Source organism: Peromyscus maniculatus, chromosome 12, assembly GCF_049852395.1.
Source record: "Peromyscus maniculatus bairdii isolate BWxNUB_F1_BW_parent chromosome 12, HU_Pman_BW_mat_3.1, whole genome shotgun sequence".
NCBI lineage: Eukaryota > Metazoa > Chordata > Mammalia > Rodentia > Cricetidae > Peromyscus > Peromyscus maniculatus.
In genome coordinates, this window is record NC_134863.1 from 35,143,768 (window position 1) to 35,167,754 (window position 23,987).

Genomic DNA, 23,987 nt, shown 5'->3' on the forward strand with positions numbered 1-23,987 from the left:
CCTTATCAAGTCGATGCTGTTAGGCTCCCAGTAAGTAGGGATGAGCTTTTGGCTTCCTTTCCCTCCCTCCCAAGCATTCCTCGGTGCCTCTTACCCTGGATGGAGAATGATCCCCCACACGCGTAATCTTCAGGTTTTATCACAAACACCACGAAGAACTGCTCGTCTGGAAAATCCTTCTTCTGTGTAAGACATAACAACCTCATGATTCGCAGGGAAGAAAGACAGCCAGGAGGAGAATTCCATGGGGGTCAGGGACAGTAAGAGAAAGGAAGAAAAGAGAAGTTCACGCCTGTCCTCTAAATCCCCAGGAAGGGCTTCGGCAGCCCATTGTCTACTCCAGACCAGCCATGAGCATTACATCATCCAAGAAATTAGTGTAAGTAGGTACGTGGAGAATTTCAAAATCTGTGCCCACTTGAGGACTTAGTGCTGTAATAAACACAACGAGCAATAGCTTAGATTTAACAAATAATATTTGTATAAAATACATGTACATATAAGCACACATATATTGGAGACGTCTTGTTATGTAACCTACATTGACCTTGAACTCTTGATCCTCCTGCCTCAGCATCTTGAGTGCTAGCCTTACAGGCACACACTCAGCAATTTATCTGTTTTATTTTAAAATCTAATAATAAATAACTTCTCTAAAATCATGCTGTAAGTAGTTAAATAAATAATGCAGGATAGGGAGATGAAGGACTTGGGAAGGAGGACTGAGCTGTGGCTGTGGTGGCTTTGACTTCTGTGCCCATCCCTCTTTAGTCTGGTTCAAGTGGGGTTAACAAAATAACCACACATTCCAGTTCTTTAACCCAGGCATTTTTGACACACTCAAATTTCTGATATTGTGTTTAGTTCACTTAGAAAATGTCTAAAACTGAAGCACATGCTCAGAAAAGAGACGAGAAGCAGCAATTTATTGCCAGATCCACAGAAGGTAGACATGGTAGATATGGCTATGCTTTGCCCTTTATTAGCCTGGTATAATATTTCTTGTCGGCTTGACACAAACTAGGTTCATCTGGGAGGAGAGACTCTCAACTGAGAAAATGCCTTCCTAGGATCTGTCTGTGGAGCATTTCCTTGATTAATGATTGACATGGGAGGGCCCAGCCCACTGTGGATGGTGCCCTTGGGCAGGTGATCCTGGGTTGTATTAAAAAGCAAGCTGGATGAGCTATAGAAAGAAATCCGGTAAGCAGTGTTCCTCCATGGCCTCTGGTTCAGTTCCTGCCTCCAGGTTCCTGCCTGGAGTTCCCACCCTTGCTTTCCTCCAAGATGAACTGTGATGTGGAAGGTAAGCCAAATAAACCCTTTCTTCCTCGAGTTGCCTTCGGTCATGATTTTTTTTTTTTTTTTTATAAATGGGTGCTTTGTGTTTTCTTTGAGAATTTCACTACGACTGACTGCCTTCTTCTTCTTCTTCTTCTTCTTCTTCTTCTTCTTCTTCTTCTTCTTCTTCTTCTTCTTCTTCTCCTCCTCCTCCTCCTCCTCCTCCTCCTCCTCCTCCTCCTCCTCCTCCTCCTCCTCCTCCTCCTCCTCCTTCTTTTAGATTTTATTTATTTATTATGTATACAATGTTCTGCCTGCATATATGCTTGCAGGCCAGAAGAGGGCACCAGATCACATTACAGATGGTTGTGAGCTATCACATGGTTGCTGGGAATTGAACTCAGGACCCCTGGAAGACCAGTGAGTACTCTTAACCTATGAGCCATCTCTCCAGCCCCCGGTCATGATGTTTTATACAGCACTAGAAAGCAAATGAAAACACCTACTGTTGCTGTTTGTGTGTGTGTGTGTCCTTTTTAAATTGGGGACCACATCATTCTGTTATACTAAGGGAGAAATAAATATGGACAGCAAGACATTTGGGGTATTAAGTCTGTGATGCTCCAAATCTGAAGTTTGACTGATAGAAAAATTTTAGGTTTGATATCTAAATTACACTTAGCTTCTCTGTACTTTTTGTCTATTCATCAATGACAATGTTGTCTTATGCTACACAGACGGATCAAGTCACAGATTTCTTAGAGTACCAACCCAGAGACTGGGGTAGAATGTCTCTTGGAATATGATGACATAATGTATGTACATGTTTGCTATAAAATACCACTGAAGTAACAGTTTAGTCACAGATACCAAAAGGACAAAGTGCTGCATGAATAAGGCTCACACGCCTTTGAATCTGTTATTCTCTCTGGAGTTGAATCCAACTTTTGGTGAGTGCTACTGGTAGAAATTATTATAACATGTTAAATTGCTTTAAAAGGCTGTAATAAGTTTTACCCTAAATTGTCACACCTCACTGAATAAATTGGAATCTCATTTGGACTTAACCCTGTAAGTGATCTGTTAGATATATGTCCTACTGCACTGAAGATTCCCAAGAACCCCCAAGGGGAAAGAAAGAAAGCCTGGAAGGACAGCATTGTCCACCACCACCCAGGCACCGACTGCAGGCAAAGCACTATTCATTTTTAAACCAATCAGAGAGAAAAGAGATCCAAGGTACACAATGGAGAGCCATCTCCTTTGGGTGCTGGCCCAGTGGGAAAGTGACTATCAGTTGAACCCCACGACTCTTGTGACTTCAGAAGCAATGTCTCACCTGGAGCGTGATGGCAGCTTTCTTGGTCATGGACTGATAGACACCATTGAATTCCACGTTGTGGTCCAGATCATACACTGGACACTAAAGCACATGAGAGATTAAAAAAAGAGAGTAAAAGCCCCTGTCATGTGATGTCACTCCATACGCATGTGACAGGGCTGTAGTACCTGGATCACAGGTGGGGGGAATCTTCTAATCTAGACACCATGGAAAATTTTCTACAGAACAGTCATGAAATGCTCCTCTTAAAGTGTGGACGTTGACCTAACATGCCAGAATCACTCTATATTGAAGAGAACTATAAAAAGATTGCCTTAAAGTATATAGCATTTCCTATTTTTTGTTAACATCTTGTGTTGCAGAAAGGACACAATCTAAATGTCATGACAACAATCTAAAACAAAACAAGTGGTAGGCTTGCTTTTATTTTATTTTTCTCCCTGAACTTCCAACTGGATGTTCTTTTTGTTGGTGAGATACTTCTCATCTCTCATCAATGTCAGCAACCATGGACTGCCCACTCGTGTACACAGATGTTATTATTTGGCATTTTGGGGGTGATAGATGGTAAGGGGATCACACACACACACACACACACACACACACACACACACACACACACACACACACACCATCTATTCTGGAATACTAGAATCTTACATGCTAGAAGGCCGACAATATCAGAGCTCACCATGATGTTCTGAACCGAGACAACCGAACACGGATAAGCCTTCTCAGACACCACCTTAATGATAACGGAGTCCACGTCTTCAGGAAATTTGTACAGAAAATACTGAGAATGAGAAAAAGAGAGACGTGATTTATTAATCTTAGGATATTTTTGTCGAAGCACAAACGATGTGTGGGACTGTGTTCTCTACCATGTGTCAGTCTCAGATGCAAAGTTCAGTGGACGGCTACTGTTTCTGTCATCCATCCATCTCGTACACGACAAGCAACAAACTGTTCTGCACAGGCCTCTGTGCCCCACGCAGGGAAGACAGCCGCGAAGGTGAGCGGCCATTCACACGAGGCTGCCTTTTTATTTTGTGATACAGACATTTCTTATCAATTAACTTAGACTGTGCGCCATTCCATTTCCTACTTAAGCTCTCTGCTCTCAGCCTTTTCTAAAAGCAGAGATACACAGGATGTAACGTCAGGCGACAGTTTTCTTCTGTGGGGCGGTTGGGAAATAGGAAGCTCCGCCTTGAAGAGCAGACATTCCTGTTCCTCAAGAATGTTGACCATCTTGTCAGAGGGAAGAATCAGCTTTACACCAATCTTTCCTCCAAACCTTTTGATAAAGAATTGTTTTCCTAACTGAGATATTCTGAGAAGCTATTTAGATCAAGAGATTCAAGTCTGACATTGAACCCTTGAAATATGTTCGTGATTTGGGGTAAATGTATTTTCTCAAGTATCAGTAGACTGTGTGTGTGTGTGTGTGTGTGTGTGTGTGTGTGTGTGTGTGTGTGTGATGTGTGTGTGTGAGATATGTGTGGGTGACTACAAAGGCCAGAAGAGGGTGTCCAGTAAGTCCAGAAGAATGCAAGGGACAGGCATTGTGAGCCAGCCCAGGTGGGCTGGCGACGACACTCCAGTCTTTAGTAGGAGCCATGTGCACTCTTGACCCCAGAACCATCTTTCCTAACCCACAGACAACATTACTAACAGAAAGAGGTGACACTATTTACCTACTTCAGTTACGAATCCATTGGGAAAACCTATTAACTCTTAAAACATTTTAACACATTTTATTTTAAAAAGGAGAAAACGAGAATTTAGCCCAATAATTTCAAGTATGGCAAGTGTATGAGAAACATCAAGTTTGAGATTAAGGCTTTGTGGAAACCCACCCTGAGTCTGATATCTATCTTATAGACCTAGTAAACACATCATTTTTAAAAAGAGGTAAAGAAGTCAAAATTTAATTTTGTATTCCAGTATCCCCTGTACTAATGCTGTTTTGAGAACTAATTCAATGTAAATAGAATGTCAGAATTAAGGAACGCCACTCACATTCCTGCTTAGAAATCTTTTCATGCCTTGTATGACTGCATTTTGTAGCATGATTCAAATATACACATGAAAAATGGTTATTCCAAAGGAGGAGCCTAGAGGTCCCAGGGTGATTCTCAGGCCAGCCATACTTTATGATTCAAGAGTGTTATTGTTAGTAATGAATATATATTACTAGCTTGTGATTTTTTCGTAAGCAGTCAATAGTTTTGAACACTTATCAATGTGTCCAACAATTATCAGTCTTACTTATCTCTAAATCACTACAAACCCCTGCCTTAAAATACGTTTTATTTGCCGGGCGGTGGTGGCACACGCCTTTAATCCCAGCACTTGGGAGGCAGAGCCAGGTGGATCTCTGTGAGTTTTAGGCCAGCCTGGACTACCAAGTGAGTTCCAGGAGAGGCGCAAAGCTACACAGAGAAACCCTGTCTCAAAAAACCAAAATAAATAAATAAATAAATACGTTTTATTCAGAAAGAAAGATTTTATTCATATTTTTTGTGTATGTTTTGCCTGCATATATGTCTGTGTACACATGATATGATGCCCCAGGGGTCAGAAGAAGGCATTGTATGCCCTTGAATGAGAGTCAGATACAGCTATGGGTGTAACCCATAGACCTATTACCATTTGGGTACTAAGAACCAAATCCAGGTGCACTGCAGAGCAGCAAGTGTCTTATCACTGGACCACCTACCTAGCCCTCTAAATACCACTTGTTTTAAATGGTCAATAACTATGAAGAAGAACAAATCGTGCCCTGTGGCCTTCCTTGCCATTGGGCATCGGTAGATAGGATGGTTTTCCACAGAAAGACAACTTTAGTCTTAGCTTTGTGGGAGGCCAGAGACACGGCTCAGCGGGTAAGACGCTTGCTTAGCATGTACAAGGTCCAGAGTTCAAATCCCCAGCGCTACAAAACAAACGCAGGAGTTCATTTCCGCAGGTTTGGGAGCACCGCTTCGCACATCTGTTCCCAGGATGATCAACGACATCATGTCGGCCATGGGAAAGCAGCCTCGGTGGAGGGAGGGATTTACACCACAGGAATGGGCAGAAGCCACAAATCAAGTTGTGTGCCCTCCCCCAACCCACTCACCAGTTTTATTATATTCAAAACAAAAGCTAAGTAACCGTTTATAAGCAAAATCATGTTAAAGCCTTCAAAAACCATAGGATATGTTGTGACATATAGACTAGTCTTTTCTTGCTGTTACTTTACAGTGTCTCAGTATATAGATAGCTATGAGGCTAGCTCGAAACTCACTGTGTAGCTCGGACTGGCCTCTAACTCACATTTCTCTCGTCTTGGTTTTGGTGTTTAGAGTGGTTGGGTAAAGGTGTGAGCCGCTACATAGGACCAAAAACCCATTTTGAACTTGTTACAGCAGAGAGCCTTTCAGAAACCATGAAAGGGGGAAAAAGGAAGTTAGAAATGTCATCAGGAAAACAACCTTAAAAAAAATTATGTATCTATTCTGCTTATGGTTATTTTTTATTGAGGAGCACATAAAAATAGCTAATTATTTCTACTGACAGGACACATATTCGATCTGCCAATATTATGGCAGGAATGGAAATCAGTCTTATTTTTATATGTTCAGAACAGCCGTTTGCGTATCTGTCTCCCTGCCCCATCTCAATCACCAGGAAGTCAACAATCACAGAGTCTGTGTTTATCTCCTCCTCTTTCCTACAGCACCCAGTACCGCTTAACATCCCTCGGAACACATCAGACAGCTGACTTCACTCAATGAAGTATGTCCCAAGGAACGCTGGGAGTAAACAGCGTGCTTCCCATTTTATCCCAGTGCAGGTGGTAATATCAACTGTGCCCAAGACCTCAGTCACAAGCTAGATTACCCAGAGTAAGAGCAAGGGTAATAATAACACACGCTGACTTCACTCTTGCTGTTCCGCCGTTCCTGTGTGCAATACCAGCATGCGGACCTCTCCACAGCCCCTGGAAATCTCCACTTACCTGAGGCTGAGAGGGGCTGGCAGTGAAGCGGAAGGCAACATTTGTCCTGAGAGACATAAGAGGGAAAAGTGAGTTGGCAAGCAAGAACTGGTTACTTAAAGAAGAGCCACTTAAGCCAGACGCCCAGTACCTTGCCCTTTCTGAAGGGCATTCGGACCTGCCGTCTGATAAACCTCAAGGAGACTGTGTTTTCTACAATAAATAATGATGAAATTGGGGAGGAAGATTGCTTTTACATCTTTAAACATCCATGAGGTCATAACTCTCTAAGCACCTCATTTAGCTTTATGGTTGCTTTCGCCTTTGGACTCTCTTAAGATATTACGATCAAGCCATATGATCAATCAAGCTTGATCATGAGAAGTAGGTAGTAAGAGAGGAAATGCAGACTTGAGTCCTTTTGAATAATGCAGGTACACCACTTTACAATAACGTTAATGGATCCACAGCACAAGAACATTCCTTATAAGCAGGGTGAACAGAGGGCCACTGTGGGACAATCGGCAGGGGTAGGAATATGCTCTTCTTGCCCCAAACATCTCTCCAGTCTCCTGCAACACTTGTTGAATTCTCCAGAATTTCACCCTCTTTGGCTTTGGACTTTGTCTTCTTTTTTTTTCTTTCCTTTTATTTTATTTTACAATACCATTCAGTTCTACATAACAGCCACAGATTCCCTTGTTCTCCCCCTTCCTGCCCCCCTCCCCTTCCCCCCAGCCCACCCCCCATTCCCACCTCTCCCAGGGCAAAGCCTCCTCCGAGGACTGAGATCAACCTGGTAGACTTAGTCCAGGCAGGTCCAGTCTCCTCCTCCCAGGCCCAGCCAAGTGACCCTGCATCAGCCCCAGGTTTCAAACAGCCAACTCATGCAATGAGCCCAGGACCCGGTACCACTGCCTAGATGCCTCCCAAACAGATCAGTTGATTGGACTTTGTCTTCTAATGCCCATCTTTAACCCAGGATAGTTATTTGATCTCCCAACAGAAACTGACCGTGAATTGGTTTCTCATATACTAAGACAGCTAGGACCCAGGAACAGAGAAAGGGAAAGTGTTAGAATTACGGAAGAGGGAGGCTTTGCAGCATCAAGCACTGTCTGGTGTGAGCATCTGTGGAGCAGTTCAAGAGGCTGGAAAAGAATGGGTTCTCCATAAGGGCTGCCCTTTTGCGCATGCCCTTCGTGGCTCGGGCCTCGTGAGTAGTGTTGTAGACCACTCACTCAAGGCCACACACTTGAGTTCCCAACGCTGATGAAATGGCCCCTCTCCCCATGTCCATCTCTTCCTGCATTGCTAAATCTGAACCTGAACTCCTGGGCTCCCTCACCATCTTCAATCCCCAGGACTCTCCGAAGACTTTCTTTCTACTCCCAATTTTCCTCTTATAAAAATGGAATGGTTTAAGACTTAACCATTTTTTTTTTAATAAATGGCATGCCAAGATACTTAGGCAAGGTGCATGTAGTAGGAGGTATTACTTAGAAGTCATAACATTTGAGCACTGTTTATAAAGGTAATGGCTGTCATTGGTTTGGACTCGGAGTAGAGCTCATAGAAATGGGTGCAATTTTTATATTTTAACTTTTTTTGTTTTGTTTGTTTTTTGATTTTTCGAGACAGGGTTTCTCTGTGTAGCTTTGCACCTTTCCTGGAACTCACTTTGGAGACCAGGCTGGCCTCAAACTCACAGAGATCCGCCTGCCTCTGGCTCCCGAGTGCTGGGATTAAAGGCGTGTGCCACCACCACCCGGCTATATTTTAACTTTTGGCATAAATTGTTACCCATGTGGGTCGCTGGTTCTGCAGGAGCACAGTAGTAAACTGACCTCAAGTCATCTAAGAATGCCAACATCAGTATCAAATGACGTGGTACGTCCACTTTAGAGTCCACAGCCAGAGTAAAGGCTGGCAGTGCCATGCTGTGTATGGCTGGGGCAGTGCCATGCTGTGTGTGTGCTCTGGGCAGTGTGCTGTGCTGTGTGTGGTCTGGGCAGTGTGCTGTGTGTGCTCTGGGCAGTGTGCTGTGTGTGGTCTGGGCAGTGTGCTGTGCTGTGTGTGCTCTGGGCAGTGCCTTGCTGTGCTGTGTATGGCCTGGGCAGTGTGCTGTGCTGTGTATGGCCTTGGCAGTGCCTTGCTGTGCTGTGTATGGCCTGGGAAGTGTGCTGTGCTGTGTATGGCCTGGGCAGTGCCTTGCTGTGCTGTATATGGCCTGGGCAGTGTGCTGTGTATGGCCTGGGCAGTGCCCTGCTGTTACTGGGACAACATGGGCCCTTCGGGGCTCTTTGCCAGGTCAGAGGAATGACAAAAGACTTTTGGAGGTTATGACTTTCTAAGTTAGCAACAGAAAGCATGCGCTTTCCTGAAGCAATATGTGCACTTGGACCAGAAATTTGGGTTTTTTTTTCTGTTTGTTTGTTTGTTTGTTTTTTGTTTTTTGAAACAGGTCTTCTCTGTGTAGCCCTGGCTGTCTGGAAATTCACTCTGTAGACCAGGCTGGCCTCGAACTCACAGAGCTTCTCCTGCCTCTTCCTCCTGAGCGCTGGGATTAAAGGTGTGTGCCACCACCACTTGGAAATTTGATTTTTATAAATGCCTCTCATAATTTCAATTCCAATTGTAATGCTGAATCAACATAGACTTTCTAGGGGTTTTTGTCTTTGTTCGTTTTAGTTCCTTGGGTTTTGTTGTTTTTAAAACAGTAACATTTAAGCCTTCTGTTTTTTGTGGCGCTAACAGTAGGTAGGTAGGGGTGAAGCGGTACCTGCTGGCGGGGCCCTGACTGAGGTGAGCAAGGTGTGTTTTATCGAAGGACTTCACCAGTCCACCGCACAAAGTCAACTGAGACTCCTCGGCCCCTTTAGCGTTACAGCAAGAAACATCAGTTTCAATTCATTTGTTTCAAAAATGTTTCAATTCGTTTGTTTCACAAATGAAACACAGGAAACAAACGCTTATGCAAGAGATGAAAACACAGCTTTGTTCCAGGCTTTGGCTGTTAAAGGAAGCTGGGAAGCGAAAAGACACGTGAGAGTCAAGAGAGGAGATAAGGAAGATGGAGAAAGAAGGGCAGAGGGGTGCTCAGAGGGATGGGGAAAGAAGAAAAAAATAAATATTTATAGGAGAGTAAACACAACAGAAGAAGGAGGGAAAGGTGAGAGGGTGGTGAGGCAGAGACAAACGTTCAGTAGTTTTGAGTGAGGGACCATAAGAGTCACAGGACGGAACGTCTCATATCAGTGAGCTCTTGGCAGGGCACAGGGGCTGTTCCAAACCCCACTCCGTTGAAGGAAATCATGTTGTATTATTACTGGGCACCACGGACTTCACAATACCATTCCCTGTTGTCTGCTGACTGCCATCTGTCGTGAGCTCCCTTCCGACCCCAGTCCTTCCCCAGCCCTCCTGCTCTCTCTCACCTCCAGGCTTCATCCTTCCGGTGTGTGCAACCGGCCCTCACGCACCTGTACCCCACCCACTCTCTCTTCCTTTCTCGGGGACTTTGCGTCTACAGATATCAACTCTCTTATGAATCTGCTTTGTCTTTCTGCTCCTTTACTCCTAAATAGGCTCCTGTCTTGATCATTCCAAAACAAATGGTAGACCAGTCCAATCTAGTTCTTCCCTTACTCTCCCCTTCTCTCTCTCTCTCTCTCTCTCTCTCTCTCTCTCTCTCTCTCTCTCTCTGTGTGTGTGTGTGTGATGTGTTCATGTGTACCACACACATGGGAGAACAGAGGTCAGTCAATGTTGAGTGTGTTTCTTTATTGCTGTCCACCTTATTTTTTTTTTTTTTTTTTTTTTTTTTTTTGGTTTTTTTTCGAGACAGGGTTTCTCTGTGTAGCTTTGCGCCTTTCCTGGGACTCACTTGGTAGCCCAGGCTGGCCTCGAACTCACAGAGATCCGCCTGGCTCTGCCTCCCGAGTGCTGGGATTAAAGGCGTGCGCCACCACCGCCCGGCCCACCTTATTTTTAACTTTTATTTTATTCTTTAAAAATTTTGTTGATATGTACAATGTGTGTTGAACATCTGCTCCTCACTCTCTCCCTTCAATCCCCCTATCCCCTCCCCATTAGATCTCCCTTCCAGTTTTAAATCTTCTTTAAAAAAACAAACAAACAAACAAACAGAAAAACAACCCACCGAGTGTAATCAGTAATGCCTACAAGCACATGGCTGTGGGGTTGTCCACTGGGGCATGGCCAACCTGCTAGTGGCCACCCCTCAAAGAAAAGCGACTTTCCCTACTGTAGCAGCCATTAACAGCCAACAGCTCCTCAGCTGGGGCTTGGGGGTGGAGTGGGGTGGGGTGGGGGTGGGGGGGGAACTCAGATTGCTCTCCTGCCTCCATGTTGGAATTTTTTAAAGATTTATTTTAATTTTAATGTATGTGTGTATGTGTCTCTGTGTGTGGGTGCCATATGTGTGGGTGCCTCCAGAGGTCAGAAGAGGGTGTCAGAGTCCCTGGAATCAAGTTACAGGTGGTTGTAAGCCATCATGTTGGGGCTGGGAACCAAACTCTGGCCCCCAGGAAGAGCAGGCAGTAAGCACTCTTAGGTGCTGTGGCAGTTTAAATTGGCCCCCATAATACCATAGGGAGTGGCACTATTAGGAGGCGTAGCTTTGTTAAAATAGGTGTGGCCTTGTTGGGGAAAGTCTGTCACTGTGGAGATGGGCTCTGAGGTGTCCTATACTCAGGATACCACCCAGTGTCTCAGACCACTGCCTGTTGCCTGCAAGATGTAGAACTCTCACCTGCTCCTCAAGCACCTCATCTGCCTGCATGCCACCATATCCCACCATGATGATATTGGACTGAATCTCTGAATCTGTAACTGAGTCCCCTCAATTAAATGTTTTCATTTATAAGAGTTGCTGTGGTCATGGTGTTTCTTCACAGTAATAGAGATGCTAACTAAGACAGAAGTTGGTACCAGGGACTGGGGTATTGCTGTGATAGGCCTGACCATGTTTTTGTTTGTAGTAATATGGACTCTGGGAGTTTGGATTAGGAAAGCAGTGGAATGCTTTAAGAACTGCTTAATGGGTCATACTAGTAAAAGCATGGAAGATAGTGGTGCTAAATATGATTTGATGAACTGTGGGAATCAAGAATTTTCAGAGGAGAGTAATTTTGGTATGTTGCCTAGAGATCATTCTTGTGATATTTTGGTGAAGTAAGTGGCTGCTTTTTTGCCCTTGTCTGAAGAGTCTGCTTGAGGCTAAAGTGAAGAGCTTTAGATTGATTTCTTTGGCAGAGAAAATCTTAAAACAGCCTTGTATAGACTCTGTTGTGTGGTTATTAGTGGTAATTCTAATGGGGATTTATAATGAAAAGGAACACACTCAGCAGGGTAAAATACAAAATGTAAATTTTGAGGAGGAAAAGAGCACCAGGAAGTGAAGTGGAGCTAAATTCTGTGTTCAAGGAGATAGATGGATTAAAAAAATAGAATAAAGAGAGTGGTGACCTCAGGGCAAATTCTCACTCAGCTAAGTTTCCAACTTGTGAAAAGAAAGTAAAGAAAAGTTTAGAGCCAGCTGTGGTGGGGCACACCTTTAATCCCAGCACTGGAAAGACAGAGGCCAGCAGATCTCTGAGTTTAAAGCCAGCCTGGATTACAGAGAAAGTTTCAGGACAGCCAAGAGTAGGCAGTGAAGGACAGAAAGCTGGTGAAGATGTAATTGAATTAGGGGGCCATGTCACATTTCCAGCAAGCAGCAGAATTTGGCAGCTTCGGCCACGTGGTTCTGGCTTTAGAGTTAAGGACAGAAGAAACAGGTTATGGAATTTGCCTCCTCGCCTAAGGGAAGCTGCTGAGGCCAGGCATGTATTCAGGGGTGTTCCTGAATGGAGGCCTAGAGGGGTCATTAAGTGAAGCTGTGAAGTTGAGGCCTGGATTGCCTTGGAGAACCCAAGATGTCAGAGTTGTGGGATACCTGCCTAGGAGAGCTGCTAACAGGGAGTGGAACCAGCCCAAGAGAAAGAAGTGTGTTGCAATCAACAAAGCTATACAGAGTTGGAGATCTGAAGAGTGTTTTGACATCAGACACGGAGATGCAGAGTTTGGAGTTTGCCCAGCTGGTTTTCGATCTTGCTTTGGTCCAGTATTTCCTCACTATGCTCCCTTCCCTATGTTTTAGAATGCTAATGTATATCCTGTGCCATTATATGTTGGAAGTATGTGATCTGCCTTTTGATTTTGATTAAAAGTTAAGAGAGCCCATGAATCTCAGAAGAGACTTTGAACTTTTAAACATTGTTGAGACTGTGATAGACTACGGAGACTTTTGAAGTTGGACTGGATGCATTTTGCATTATGATATTGTTACAAGCTTATGGGGGCCAGGGAATGTAATGCTGTATTTTGGACATAAATGGCCCCCATAATCTCACAGGGAGTGGCACTATTAGGAGATGTAGCTTTGTTAAAGTGGGTGTGGCCTTGTTGGAGGAAGTCTGTCACTGTGGGGTCTTTGGGCTTTGAGGTTGCCTATGATCAGGTTACCACCCAGTGTCTCAAACCACTGCCTGTTGCCTGCAAAATGTAGGACTCTCAACTACTCCTCCAGCACCACATCTGCCTGCACACCTCCATGCTCCCCATCATGATAACAGACTGGACCTTTGAAGCAGTAAGTGAGCTACCCCAATTAAATGTTTTCTTTATAAGAGTTGTCGTGGTCATGGTGTCTCTTTACAGCAAGAGAAACCCTAAGACAGGAGCTGAGCCATTTCTCCAGCCTAGCCATGCTGGAAGGAAGAGACCCATGCTCCCTACACAATAGAAGACTGTCTTGGAGACAGCTGGTAAAGTCTGTTACTGTTGTCCTAAAGAAGTATCAAGATTTCTTTTGTGTGCATGTGGTTGTGAAACAGAATCTGGTGTACTCCAGGCTGACCTCAAACTTTCTATGTAGCTGAGGATAACCTTGAACTTCTGATCCTCCTGCCTCCACTTGCCAAGGGGTAGGATTCCAGGCATGTGATTCCACACCCAGTTTGTGCAGTTCTGGGTGGCTAGCTCTGGACTTGATGCGTCTAGGCAAGTGCCTTACTACAACACCACAAGGCACTGAAATTACAAACAAACATTTCAGGTTAAGACCTAAAAACAAAACAAAACCTACTAGAAACATAAAGGTAGGTGAAAGCGGGGCTGGGACAAGACAATATGAAATAATGTCCTTAGGACAGACAGGCTAGGGAGAACAGGGAACAGACACTGAGATACTGGGGTACAGGATCTGGAGAATTTGTTTGAAACAGGGTCTCATGTAGTCCAAACTTGTTGCATAGCCAAGGATGACCTTGAACTTCTGATCCTCCTGCCTTTACTTCCCAAGTGCTAGAATTACAGGCATGTACCACCATGAAAGGATAAACCTTTGATCATACACAAGCATCTAGGACAACAATAACAACAACAACAATAATAAAGAGATAAGATCACTAAGTTCCACAAGGTGCTTCAAAGTCATTTTCACCATTGGCCCTGGTTGTCGTTATTTCCCACTCAGACTCTTTCAGCATCCTTGATCAATGCCTGCTGGCTAGCCCTCATCTTCATTGCCAGCAGGTCCCAGTCCTTAGCAGAGCCATGTGCAGATGACCCCTCACCCCCGCCCAGTGTCCAGGGCTGTTCCTCTGTTCCTCCTCTGACTCATGACTCTTCCTCTCTGTTAGTTTGCCCAGTTCCCTTTCAGTGGCCTCCGGAATTCCAGGAGAGAGTTTTCCTTTGTTTTATCTGGGTCAATCCTTAATGGCCTGCAGGCCATCTTTCACTTTCTAGTCATAGAAGGAGATCCCTGCTGTCCACTCTTGGTTTTGGCCTTTCACCAGGAATTAGCCAAGACCCCCTGGTGTTTAGAGAGCACCATAGCCCAAACAATAGGAAGAGAAGGAATGCAGGCTGGACAGCTGTACCTCCTGTCATTATAACTCTACTGAAAGTCATACATGTGATGGACATGCTGGGGAGAGGTTGTGGAGAAGTGTGCTCTGGTACCAAACCACACATCTCTGCTGAAGATTGCTTCCCCTGTGTTTTTCCTCAGTTATCCTGAGGCTCTGTTGCAGTTGAGAATAGATTAGCAGCCTGGGACTCCACTTGGTTTGGGCTATGCATTCACCCCACCCCTCTCCTAATAACGCACCCAGCAGCCTTTAAGATTAAGATCCCCTCCTGCATTGAGCTGGGTGCACACTCTTCTCCAAACAAAAGAATAAGTTTCTCCTCCTCTTAATGATCATCAAGAATGGATAGTTTCTATTTAATGTTTCTCTAGATATCTCTGAATATGAACATAGGGATCCAATCAGGTCTGAAGTACTTTTGGGTGCATGCAAATTGTGTCTTCTGAGTGAAGATTTGGGGAGAATCCCCTGTTTACCATATTAGGTCTATGCATACTTGGGCATGGTATGATTGAGATCTGATGCATCATGAGAAAGGACATGCGCAATGATCACAGGCTTACATAATCTATGCCTGTCAATCAAAATAGAACCACCTGTGATATGCCCTTACCAACCAAACTCCTTTTGACCTCCATAAAAGGAAACTCCAAATAATAATTGGAGTCTTTCAGTCCTCTCTCACATGGTCTATGACTTCTGATCACATATTTCTGATCTATACTACTTATATGCTTTTGGATAGTTTGTTGTTGCTGTTGCTCTAACCTGAAATCTATGTGCCTTTATTTCAATTCATTGAAACACTCAGCCAAGACTCCAATCACTGGTAATATCTAAAAGCCAGCAATCAGTCATCCTGATTTTCTGCTCTGGCTGCCATGGAGTCTCTCCCCTTAATATACCAAACACAGGCAAAGCCCTTAGGAACAGATCGGTCCACAGCTTTGCCATACCTCAAGGGAACTGCCTCCACACTGGATTGCTGGATCACAGTGTTGAGAGTCCAGTGAATACATGGGAGTTCATGGTGAGGATATACCTTGTTGGTAATGTTATAAGTCGTGACAGCTGACATTCCCCATAAAGAAAAAAAAATGTAGCTGAAGATCAAAAAGTATCTGATTCTAGCAAAGTTCCAGTAATTTATACATTTCAAGTGCTTTCTAAGCTGAGGAGAGAGGGAGAGGCGACTAACCGTGAATCTCCCTGACCAGGTTCTATGTCAAGTAGCTCCTGCTTGAGATTGGCCACACAGTCACAACCACTCAATCTTCATTTCCTCTAACAAAACATGATGTCATTCTGGACCCTCCCGTTTCCCCTTTCCTTCATAGTTATTCAAGTTTTGAGAATCTCACCTCTTACATTCTTCAAGACGGCTTCTCACTTTTTAACCTTGACCATCATGTCAGCCTTAGAACTTCTCGGCGCCCAATACTGTCTCCTTCAATCCTTTCCTCACGCAATAGCGCAATGTAGACAACTGTCTTCCCAATGCCTCCTTGTGTTCCCCCTGCCCCGTGATCCAGTGGCTGCCTGTTTCTAGAGCACCACCCTCCCACTGTTCCCTGCCTAGAACTATGACCTCTAATGTCACAGAAGGGCCCATTGCTGTTGGGAGCTGTTGGGAAGATGCCGTATGTGTGTGTGAAAGGAGTTAGAAGAATACCTAAAAGCAGAACAGTCTTATTTTACAATCTGAATTTGAATAAACAAATGCTTTGTGCAATTGAGAAGCATATTTAGTGAGACATAAATTTGGGAGGATGGATTTAAACAGAAAGAAGAAAGAACGTGTTATAAGGAGAAGAACTTAGAAGAGGAAGCCGTGAGCAGAATCCAGGCTTGATTTTTGCCTTTTTCTGTCTTCATGACTTTGGGCATGGACTTAGCATCTCTGGACCTCTTTGGGTGTGGTGATGCATACCTCTTGTCACAGCTTCTTAGGAGGCAGAGGGATGAGGATGGCTTGAACCTAAAAGTCCAAGGCCAGCCTGGCAACATAGGCAGACCCCAGTCTCAAATAAGAACAACAAAAACCTCTGGACATCAGCGAAATGTGTTCTATATGCATTCTAGGCTGTCATCCTAACTCTATGGCAAAAACTGCAGCATCACCTGGTTCTTATCACAACCCTCATCTGGACTCCATGACCACCATCCTCTGGATTTCTGGGTCACCAGCAAAGTTGGTGAATTGAGAAAGCAGAGCATGCAGAATCCAGCTACCACCTCTTTTCAGGCTTATCTTCATCGCATACAAGCTCTCCAAACTCTGTGTGTTTGGTAATGTTCGCAGGGTCTGTTTGATGACACCAAGTCATACTACACGAAGTGAAAACAGAAAACATCGTGGCAGAATAGATTTGCAAGTCATTCATTAACACTTGCACAGAGCTGTGACCCAAGGACTTCAGTTGCACAGTGTTCCTTTCCTGGGGGTCAAATTACCTCACCGAATACCAACCCTGCAATTCACATAGGTTACCACCAGGTGACAGTCACAGGTCAAAGGTACCACTGGCTTCCCTGAGGGTTCATTCAAATTGAGGTCTCTCTTGAAGCAATGCCTGGCTCATCTGTAAAGATGGCCACTGAGCTAAGTATCCATAGGCAAAAGAGAACAGAAAGCAAAGAGCCACATGTGCCTGCTTACCGGAGCTGGAAGTTTTTGACTTTGGTGACCAGCAACTTGTAGTGGGCACCGTGGGGAGCCATGGATGCTACATCTACAAAGATCAGTTGCTCCAAAGGGCCGGTCTCATTGGTTGCTTTGGACGGACAGAGAGTGCGGCTGACTTCCTGGTAGTTGTAGCTCCGTTGGTATCTGCAGAGGTGGGTGTGTGGACAACATCAGCAAGAAGGAGACACAGTGAACCGGGCCAGGGAGAATGCTACCTCACTCTGCTCCTCTCTGATGTGGCTTTAAGTCCAATTTCAGGCTGGATCTATGGATAGCAATCCTAGGGAAGCTGTAGTTGGCATCCACTGTATGACAGGGACATAGGAACTGTTATATCCTGACCAGTTTACTTAGCGGTGTCTACATGGCGTTAAGCCAGACTCCCGAGTTATTCAAGGGAAAACACCAAAATTTGAGGGAGGAACTCTCCTGGTTAAACCACCATAGAGTCTTTTCCTTTCTCTTTCTTCAGTTTCACTGATTTCAAGATAAAACTATCAGAATTAGTATTTAACCCTCAAATTCCTGAACCTTTGAAAACCACGTAATAACATTTCAGTCGGTGCCCATTTCTCTGTGCCTTTTGGGCTCCCTATTGGTGCCAAAACACCTTAATGAACTCTCCTCAGCAAAACAGGGACTCTGTCAGGACAGGGACTCGTGTTGTTTTTTATAGTGTCTTCCCGAACCTCCCACTCAGCACTGCTCTGTAAACACTGCTGAATGAAGAAAGCAAGTAGAAGAGGCGTTTTGAAGAATGGGGTTGGTGCTGCTCATCTATTGACTGCTGGGCCTACCTAACCCAGTGAATGGCTATGGGGTGATCTATTTTGCAAAAGCGGGTGGGGGGTGGGGTGGGGGAATTGAATATTATGATCGATTCTTTTTTTCTTTTTTTTTTTTGGTTTCTCGAGACGGGGTTTCTCTGTGTAGCTTTGTGCCTTTCCTGGGAACTCACTTGGTAGCCCAGGCTGGCCTCGAACTCACAGAGATCCGCCTGCCTCTGCCTCCTGAGTGCTGGGATTAAAGGCGTGCGCCACCACCGCCTGGCTATGATCGATTCTTAAATGGTGTGAGTTCTCCCAGGTACTGAAAACCTAGATGGAATGCTTATCTGAAATTCAGAGAGGGTGGACACGTATAGCCCTGAGCAGGCTGGGGCATGCTGTGTTTGCCTGTGACATGTGTTACCCTGGCATTCCCACGTCTGAGTTCTCTTCTGGCTAAGACCAAAACAAAACAAAACAAAACAATGATAATAATAACCCATCTAAGTCTACGGAGATTGAAGAACGTCAAGTGTAGTGACGTTACCTGGGCAGAGAATACTCACAGTCCTTGGAAGAGCAGAGGGACCTGCCAGGACAGCACCTCTTTCTGCTGGCGAACCACCACCAGGACCGGGTAGTCCAGGTTCTCAGTGGAGCTGTTCACGTGCACCCGCACAGCCGTCACCTGTGGGGCAGGCCAACACAAGCTCACTGATTCCTGACGTTTCTTCTCACGACAGGTAACCCCAGTGCTCCAGCTGTCTTTTATTATTCATACAATAGCCAAAGTGGGTCTCACCCTCGACCACACATTGAAGTTGCCCCAGGAAATTTATAATAATTGATGCCTGGATACGATTTGCTTAAAACTCTGATTCAGTTATTCTTGGATGAGGCCAAATTATGGAGCCGTCAAATAGTAAACTGAGGAGCTGGAGCTGAGCGGTCAACCAAAGGCTTCAAGAATAACTCCGGGAGAGAAAAACAAAGATCTCCACGTAGTCTTTCCTTATTTGACTATAAATACAAATAATATAAAAATCATGAACATACCCCCAAACTACCTCACAGTCTACAAGAACCCCCCCCCAGCTGCTGACAAACTTTGGGTATGGTAAATCATTCTGCTTCAATTCCTTTTTTCTTTTAAACAGCCAAAGAGATGGGCTGCTGCTCCCTATCCAACTGCAGCACATCCTCCAGGGCCTGAGTCCTCTCTGCTCCAGGGTAAGTCACGAACAAGCTCGCCGCTCTGCATGAGAGCACACAAGCGAGTCGATCCTGAAGATGGGAGGCTCAGTCTGCTCCTGGGGGCTACAGGGTTTTGGTGTTTTCCGTAAAACTTTTCAAGTACCATATGAAATACGGAAGATGATACTGGAAAACAGAGAAGAGGAAAAGAAAAAATAAAACGTGATCTTCTACATGGCATTTTTATGTATGGATCCATCGCCTTTATATTCTTTTGAAAGTTTCCTTATTGGGGGGTGGGGGTGGGGGGCAGTAAAATGGCTCGGCAAGTAGTTCAGTGGCTAAAGCATTCCCAGAATCCAAGTCAAATGCTGGGGACACCAAGTCTCCCTATAATTTCAGCCTCAGGAGATGGAGACAGGCGACCCCTCTGGCAAGCTGACTAGAGAGACGAGCTAAATCGGCTCTCAATTGATACTGCCTCAGTGAATAAGCTGGATGAGCTATTGAGGATGCCTCTCACCCACAACCTCCAGGCCTCCAGATACACACATGTACACACACACACACACACACACACACACACACACACACACACACACACTGGAAAAATAAAAATAAAAAAAAAATAAGTCCCAAGTTGAACCTTGAAGACCTACCACACATTCCAAATGCAGGCCAAGAGGCTGTGTGTCGTATCCAGCGCTTAGTACTCTGAATTCTCCCCGATGAAGCCACTGCTTCACGTTTTTAATGTTAGCACAGGCGAAGAGTAATTTATTAATTTGATAAGAAGTACCCAAGGGAGCATTTCCTGTGCCTACACTGTTTCCATGGAAACAGTGGTGAAGCTGATAATTGCTCCAACTGTACTTCAAGTGCAGACCTCTTTGTTAAACTGTGGGATTTCCACAGGCCTCTTAAACTCCATGTGGCTACATGGAATCTCCCATTCCCTTCACTCCGGACTTTGTTTTTTGGTTTTGTTGTTGTTGTTGTTGTTTGGTTTTTAATGAATGGTTCCAACATGCAGCTACTCATCTCAGCCTGAAACCTGAGGGTTCTGGTTGGTCCCTGCTTCTGCCATTTCTAACTCCTTCAGACTGATCTTACCCGGGCCTCCCTCCCTGTCAACACTAAGCTCAGCCCTCGGTGCCTTACTGACAGCCTCTTTTCTCTACTGACTTGAGCCCCCCAGTGCTCTTCTTGATCTCGGCTGCATCCCTTGCAATGTCAATTTCATCTGTCACTCTCCATGTCAAAGACCTTCAGTGGCTCGGAAACTTTACCAGTCTGATGCCAAAGTAACAAGAAAACAACAATAAATAGTCATGGATCATTCACTTTTGATACCTATTAACAAATACATTTTATTTTATTCATGCTTTCTATTTCCACACACTCCTTCATTGTGTTTTGAAACACACACACACACACACACACACACACACACACACACACAAGCATATTACTTAATCATCAGATAGCTTAATGAATATCTCTAAGAGGTAGAGCTTCCTTAACAAAATCCATAGCAGGGGCCGGAGAGATGGCTAAGTCGTTAAGAGTACTTGATGCTCTTGCAGAGGGCCCACGTTTGGTTTCCAGCATCCATATACAGCATACAGACAGCACACAACTATCTGTAACTCTGTAGATCCAATGCCCTCTTCCGGCCTCCAAGGTTACCAGGTATGCACATGATACATATACATGTAGAAAATTAATAAATCTTAAAAACATAAACAATATGATCTCACTACCATTTTAATTTATCTGATATTTACATGCTGTTTGTAGCTTTTCAATTGTTTCAGAAATTGCTTTTCTTAGTTTTTTTTTTTTTTTTCAAACTGAGTACAAATTTACCCCACGGACCTGGTCTGTCTTGTTTGATACCAAAACTTCATTCTTCTTCATTGTTGAATAATATTCCATTGCATGAATATACAACATTTTATTTATCTATTCTTTAATGATTATTTATGTTTCTTTCACATTTGGGGTATTTACAAATAATGCTGCCATGAATATTTGTGTACTAACTTTGTGTGAATATGTATTTTCAATTCTTTTTGGTATATACTATGATTGGATTTCTGGGAGACAAGATAACTCTATGTTCAACTTTTTGAGAAACTGCCAAAATATTTTCCAGAGTTGTATCATTTTTACACTTCAGTCATTTATATATCCAGCAATGTTCCTAGTTTCTTTACTTTTTTTTGTCTATACTTGTTACTGCCTATCTTTATTACAGCCATCCTAGTGGGTAAAAAGCTATATGTTGTTGTAGACTGCATTTTAGTTTTGTTTCTTTGTTTCTGTTTTGATTTTGAGACAGGATTTCTCAAGTAGTTCAAGCTGGACTTGAATCCATGATCTTTTGGCCTCGTTTCTCCAAGTGCTGGGATTACAGGTGTGTGCCTTCATGCCTAACTGGTAGTTTGGCTGCCTGGCTCTTTGAGGAAGTTGCCAACCTTGTTTTCAGAAGCCCCAGAGCCTGACAGAATAAATTACCTTAGAAGTAGGTGGACTCAGAAGTAGTTGAATTTTGGTAACTGAAATGCAGACATCCTAATACTAGACAGCGTGTTTTATAGCATGGATTACTTAGAGCAGTCAGAACCCAGGTAAACTCAAATGGGCAAGCTGCTTCTCCAGCATACCTCTTCCTTTCCTCCCTTATGATGCAGCCCCCTTCTTAGGGACTTAGTGTCAGAGGGAGTTGCTCAGAATTTTTTTCCACACTTCATTATAAGGCAGCAATTCTAGCCTTCCCTCAACTGCAGGAAGTTTCTGATTCAGCTGATGAAGTACAAGCCTAAGAGTATGCATTTCTAACAAATACTAGTGGGCGGTTGGAGTCCCTGGTTTGGGGCCTACACTGTGGAAGCGCTCTTCTAGAACCATCTACTGATCCACTGCCTGACCTATGTGTTACTGTGAGATGCCCGACCATGAGCTCAGCATCGTCACCGCAGCCGCAGCCTGGAAGCTGTCATCGTTGGGCCTGAAGCAGGGCATCACAACAGATACATCCTGGCTGTCTAAGCCCCTCCACTGCTCATCCATCTCCACGTCCTGATTTTCCTGGTCTAGCTTTCATAATCCACTTACTTTTTTATTATTTAATAATGATCTTGCCAGCCGTGATAAAGACAAACTCAGAGATACTGACATAATAAGTCACACAAAAGATACTAGAGTAGGAGTTGGGCGACACTGGGCGGTTTTGCAAGATGAACAGATAAGGTATTACCCGGAGGAAAGGATCGAGAGCCTCGCTCAGAATCTGCTGTGCCTTTCCAAAAGCTAGTGAGCAGTGGAGAAAATTGGATTACGCCTACCACAGTGAAGTGGGCTGTGTGAAGATAAAGCTTAATGAAGGGTGGCCACTGGCCGTGCTGAATGGACTCTGAGACCTCGGACTAGAGCATTCTCAAAGCCTATGGTTTTCTCCTTTTGCTTCCTCTTGTTTCCCTGACAAAAAGAGAACTTTTATTACCTCGAGTGTGTTTCTTCCTGTATTTACTACAAGCAGGGAATCACATTAGAGGCAGTAGAGAATTATGCAAGGATTTCCGCCTCCGGTAGTATACAGATCATGTTTATGAAAGTTCCGAAAGCTTTGAGACCCCCTTTTTAATCTTTTGTGTCATCGGGGAAAAGCTCAAAATTGGAAGTGGTACACTTTACTTGCATATAAAGGATGAAAATGAGTTTAACTCTTAAGTTGACTCTGGTTTGGCTAAAGTAACGAGACTGCAGCTCTGCTAGAGAAAACCTCAGCTTCTGACACGGAAGCTGTTGGCTGCCATCATTAAACACACCAGTGCATAGACTTGCCTTGTAAAATGGCTGCGGCGTGACTGTGGCCAATCCCTTTGCTAATGTGTAATGGCCTTGCCAACTCCTTTGTATTCACTGGGTGTTTATCTGGTTTTAACTACTCCCACCCTCCTTACCCCCCTTTCTGCCCATGCTCCCAAGAGTCACTGGGCATAGACCCTGACTCAGAAGCTCCAAGAGAGTCTGGGGATTACCAAAGGAAACCTTCCCACAAAGAAGGCATGCTAGCTCATCAGAGCATGCAAGGAGCCATGTGACTTCTTTAGGGGACAAGGCCTGAGAATAGCATGAACAAATTCTCCTGGAGGCAAGGGCCAGGAGAATTTAACCCATTTTTGGCAAGGCCAATGGATATTTTGCTGCATAATTCTGAGCAAGACCCCAGGAGCATATTGCTACCTGCTCTCCTTGCTTTCTTTACATAAAGTACATTGCTGGCTGCCTCTAGTCTCACTTTCTTAGAGCTATAGATGAAATGGCTATTGCATTAGGAAAACTTCTCGCTGATGACTCTCCTCAGGGTGAACCAAAGGGGATGTTGTTAAAAATACACAGTGGACCTGATTCAGCTTCTAAAGCCTTTGATGTTTCAAGTGTGACCATGAATTAAGGATTCTCAAGAACAGCCTGTTACCTTTCCAGCGCACCTTGTGACTAGTCTGAAAGAGTCACAGTAGTTCAGGACATTACAAATTTGCATAACTGTTCGGGAGAGAAGGATTCTAACCATAAGAGTCTAGGAGAAATGCAAATGAAGAGATGATATCAAGAGTTAATGGGGACAGTCTTAGGAAGAGGGAATGAAGCAGAATCACAGGAATCCACAGTGCCCTCCTTTCTAACAGCTGTGCCAATAGTGTAGGAAGCTGAAAGGAAGGAGACATGAGAACAGGAGATAAGCAGTGCCAACTATGAAGAGCAAGCTTTTAAGTTATGTAGTTTA

At 44.3% G+C, this 23,987-nt stretch overlaps 1 protein-coding gene across 5 annotated transcripts in view; it reads right to left on the minus strand.

The window, feature by feature from the left end:
- Positions 1-23,987, minus strand: part of Sidt1 (SID1 transmembrane family member 1) — a 95,417-nt gene that overhangs the window by 44,726 nt on the left and 26,704 nt on the right. For 4 of the 5 annotated variants that reach the window (XM_006975769.4, XM_076548871.1, XM_076548869.1 and 1 more), the window contains exons 2-7: positions 18,565-18,686; positions 17,205-17,375; positions 6,630-6,675; positions 3,315-3,416; positions 2,621-2,704; positions 95-182 (exon numbers count right to left, since the gene is read on the minus strand). In XM_006975769.4, coding sequence (XP_006975831.1) covers positions 95-182; positions 2,621-2,704; positions 3,315-3,416; positions 6,630-6,675; positions 17,205-17,375; positions 18,565-18,686 — 613 coding nt within the window. Of the gene's footprint in view, positions 1-94; positions 183-2,620; positions 2,705-3,314; positions 3,417-6,629; positions 6,676-17,204; positions 17,376-18,564; positions 18,687-19,851; positions 19,914-23,987 lie in introns of those variants that run through there. The other variant, XM_076548872.1, reaches the window with a different exon arrangement.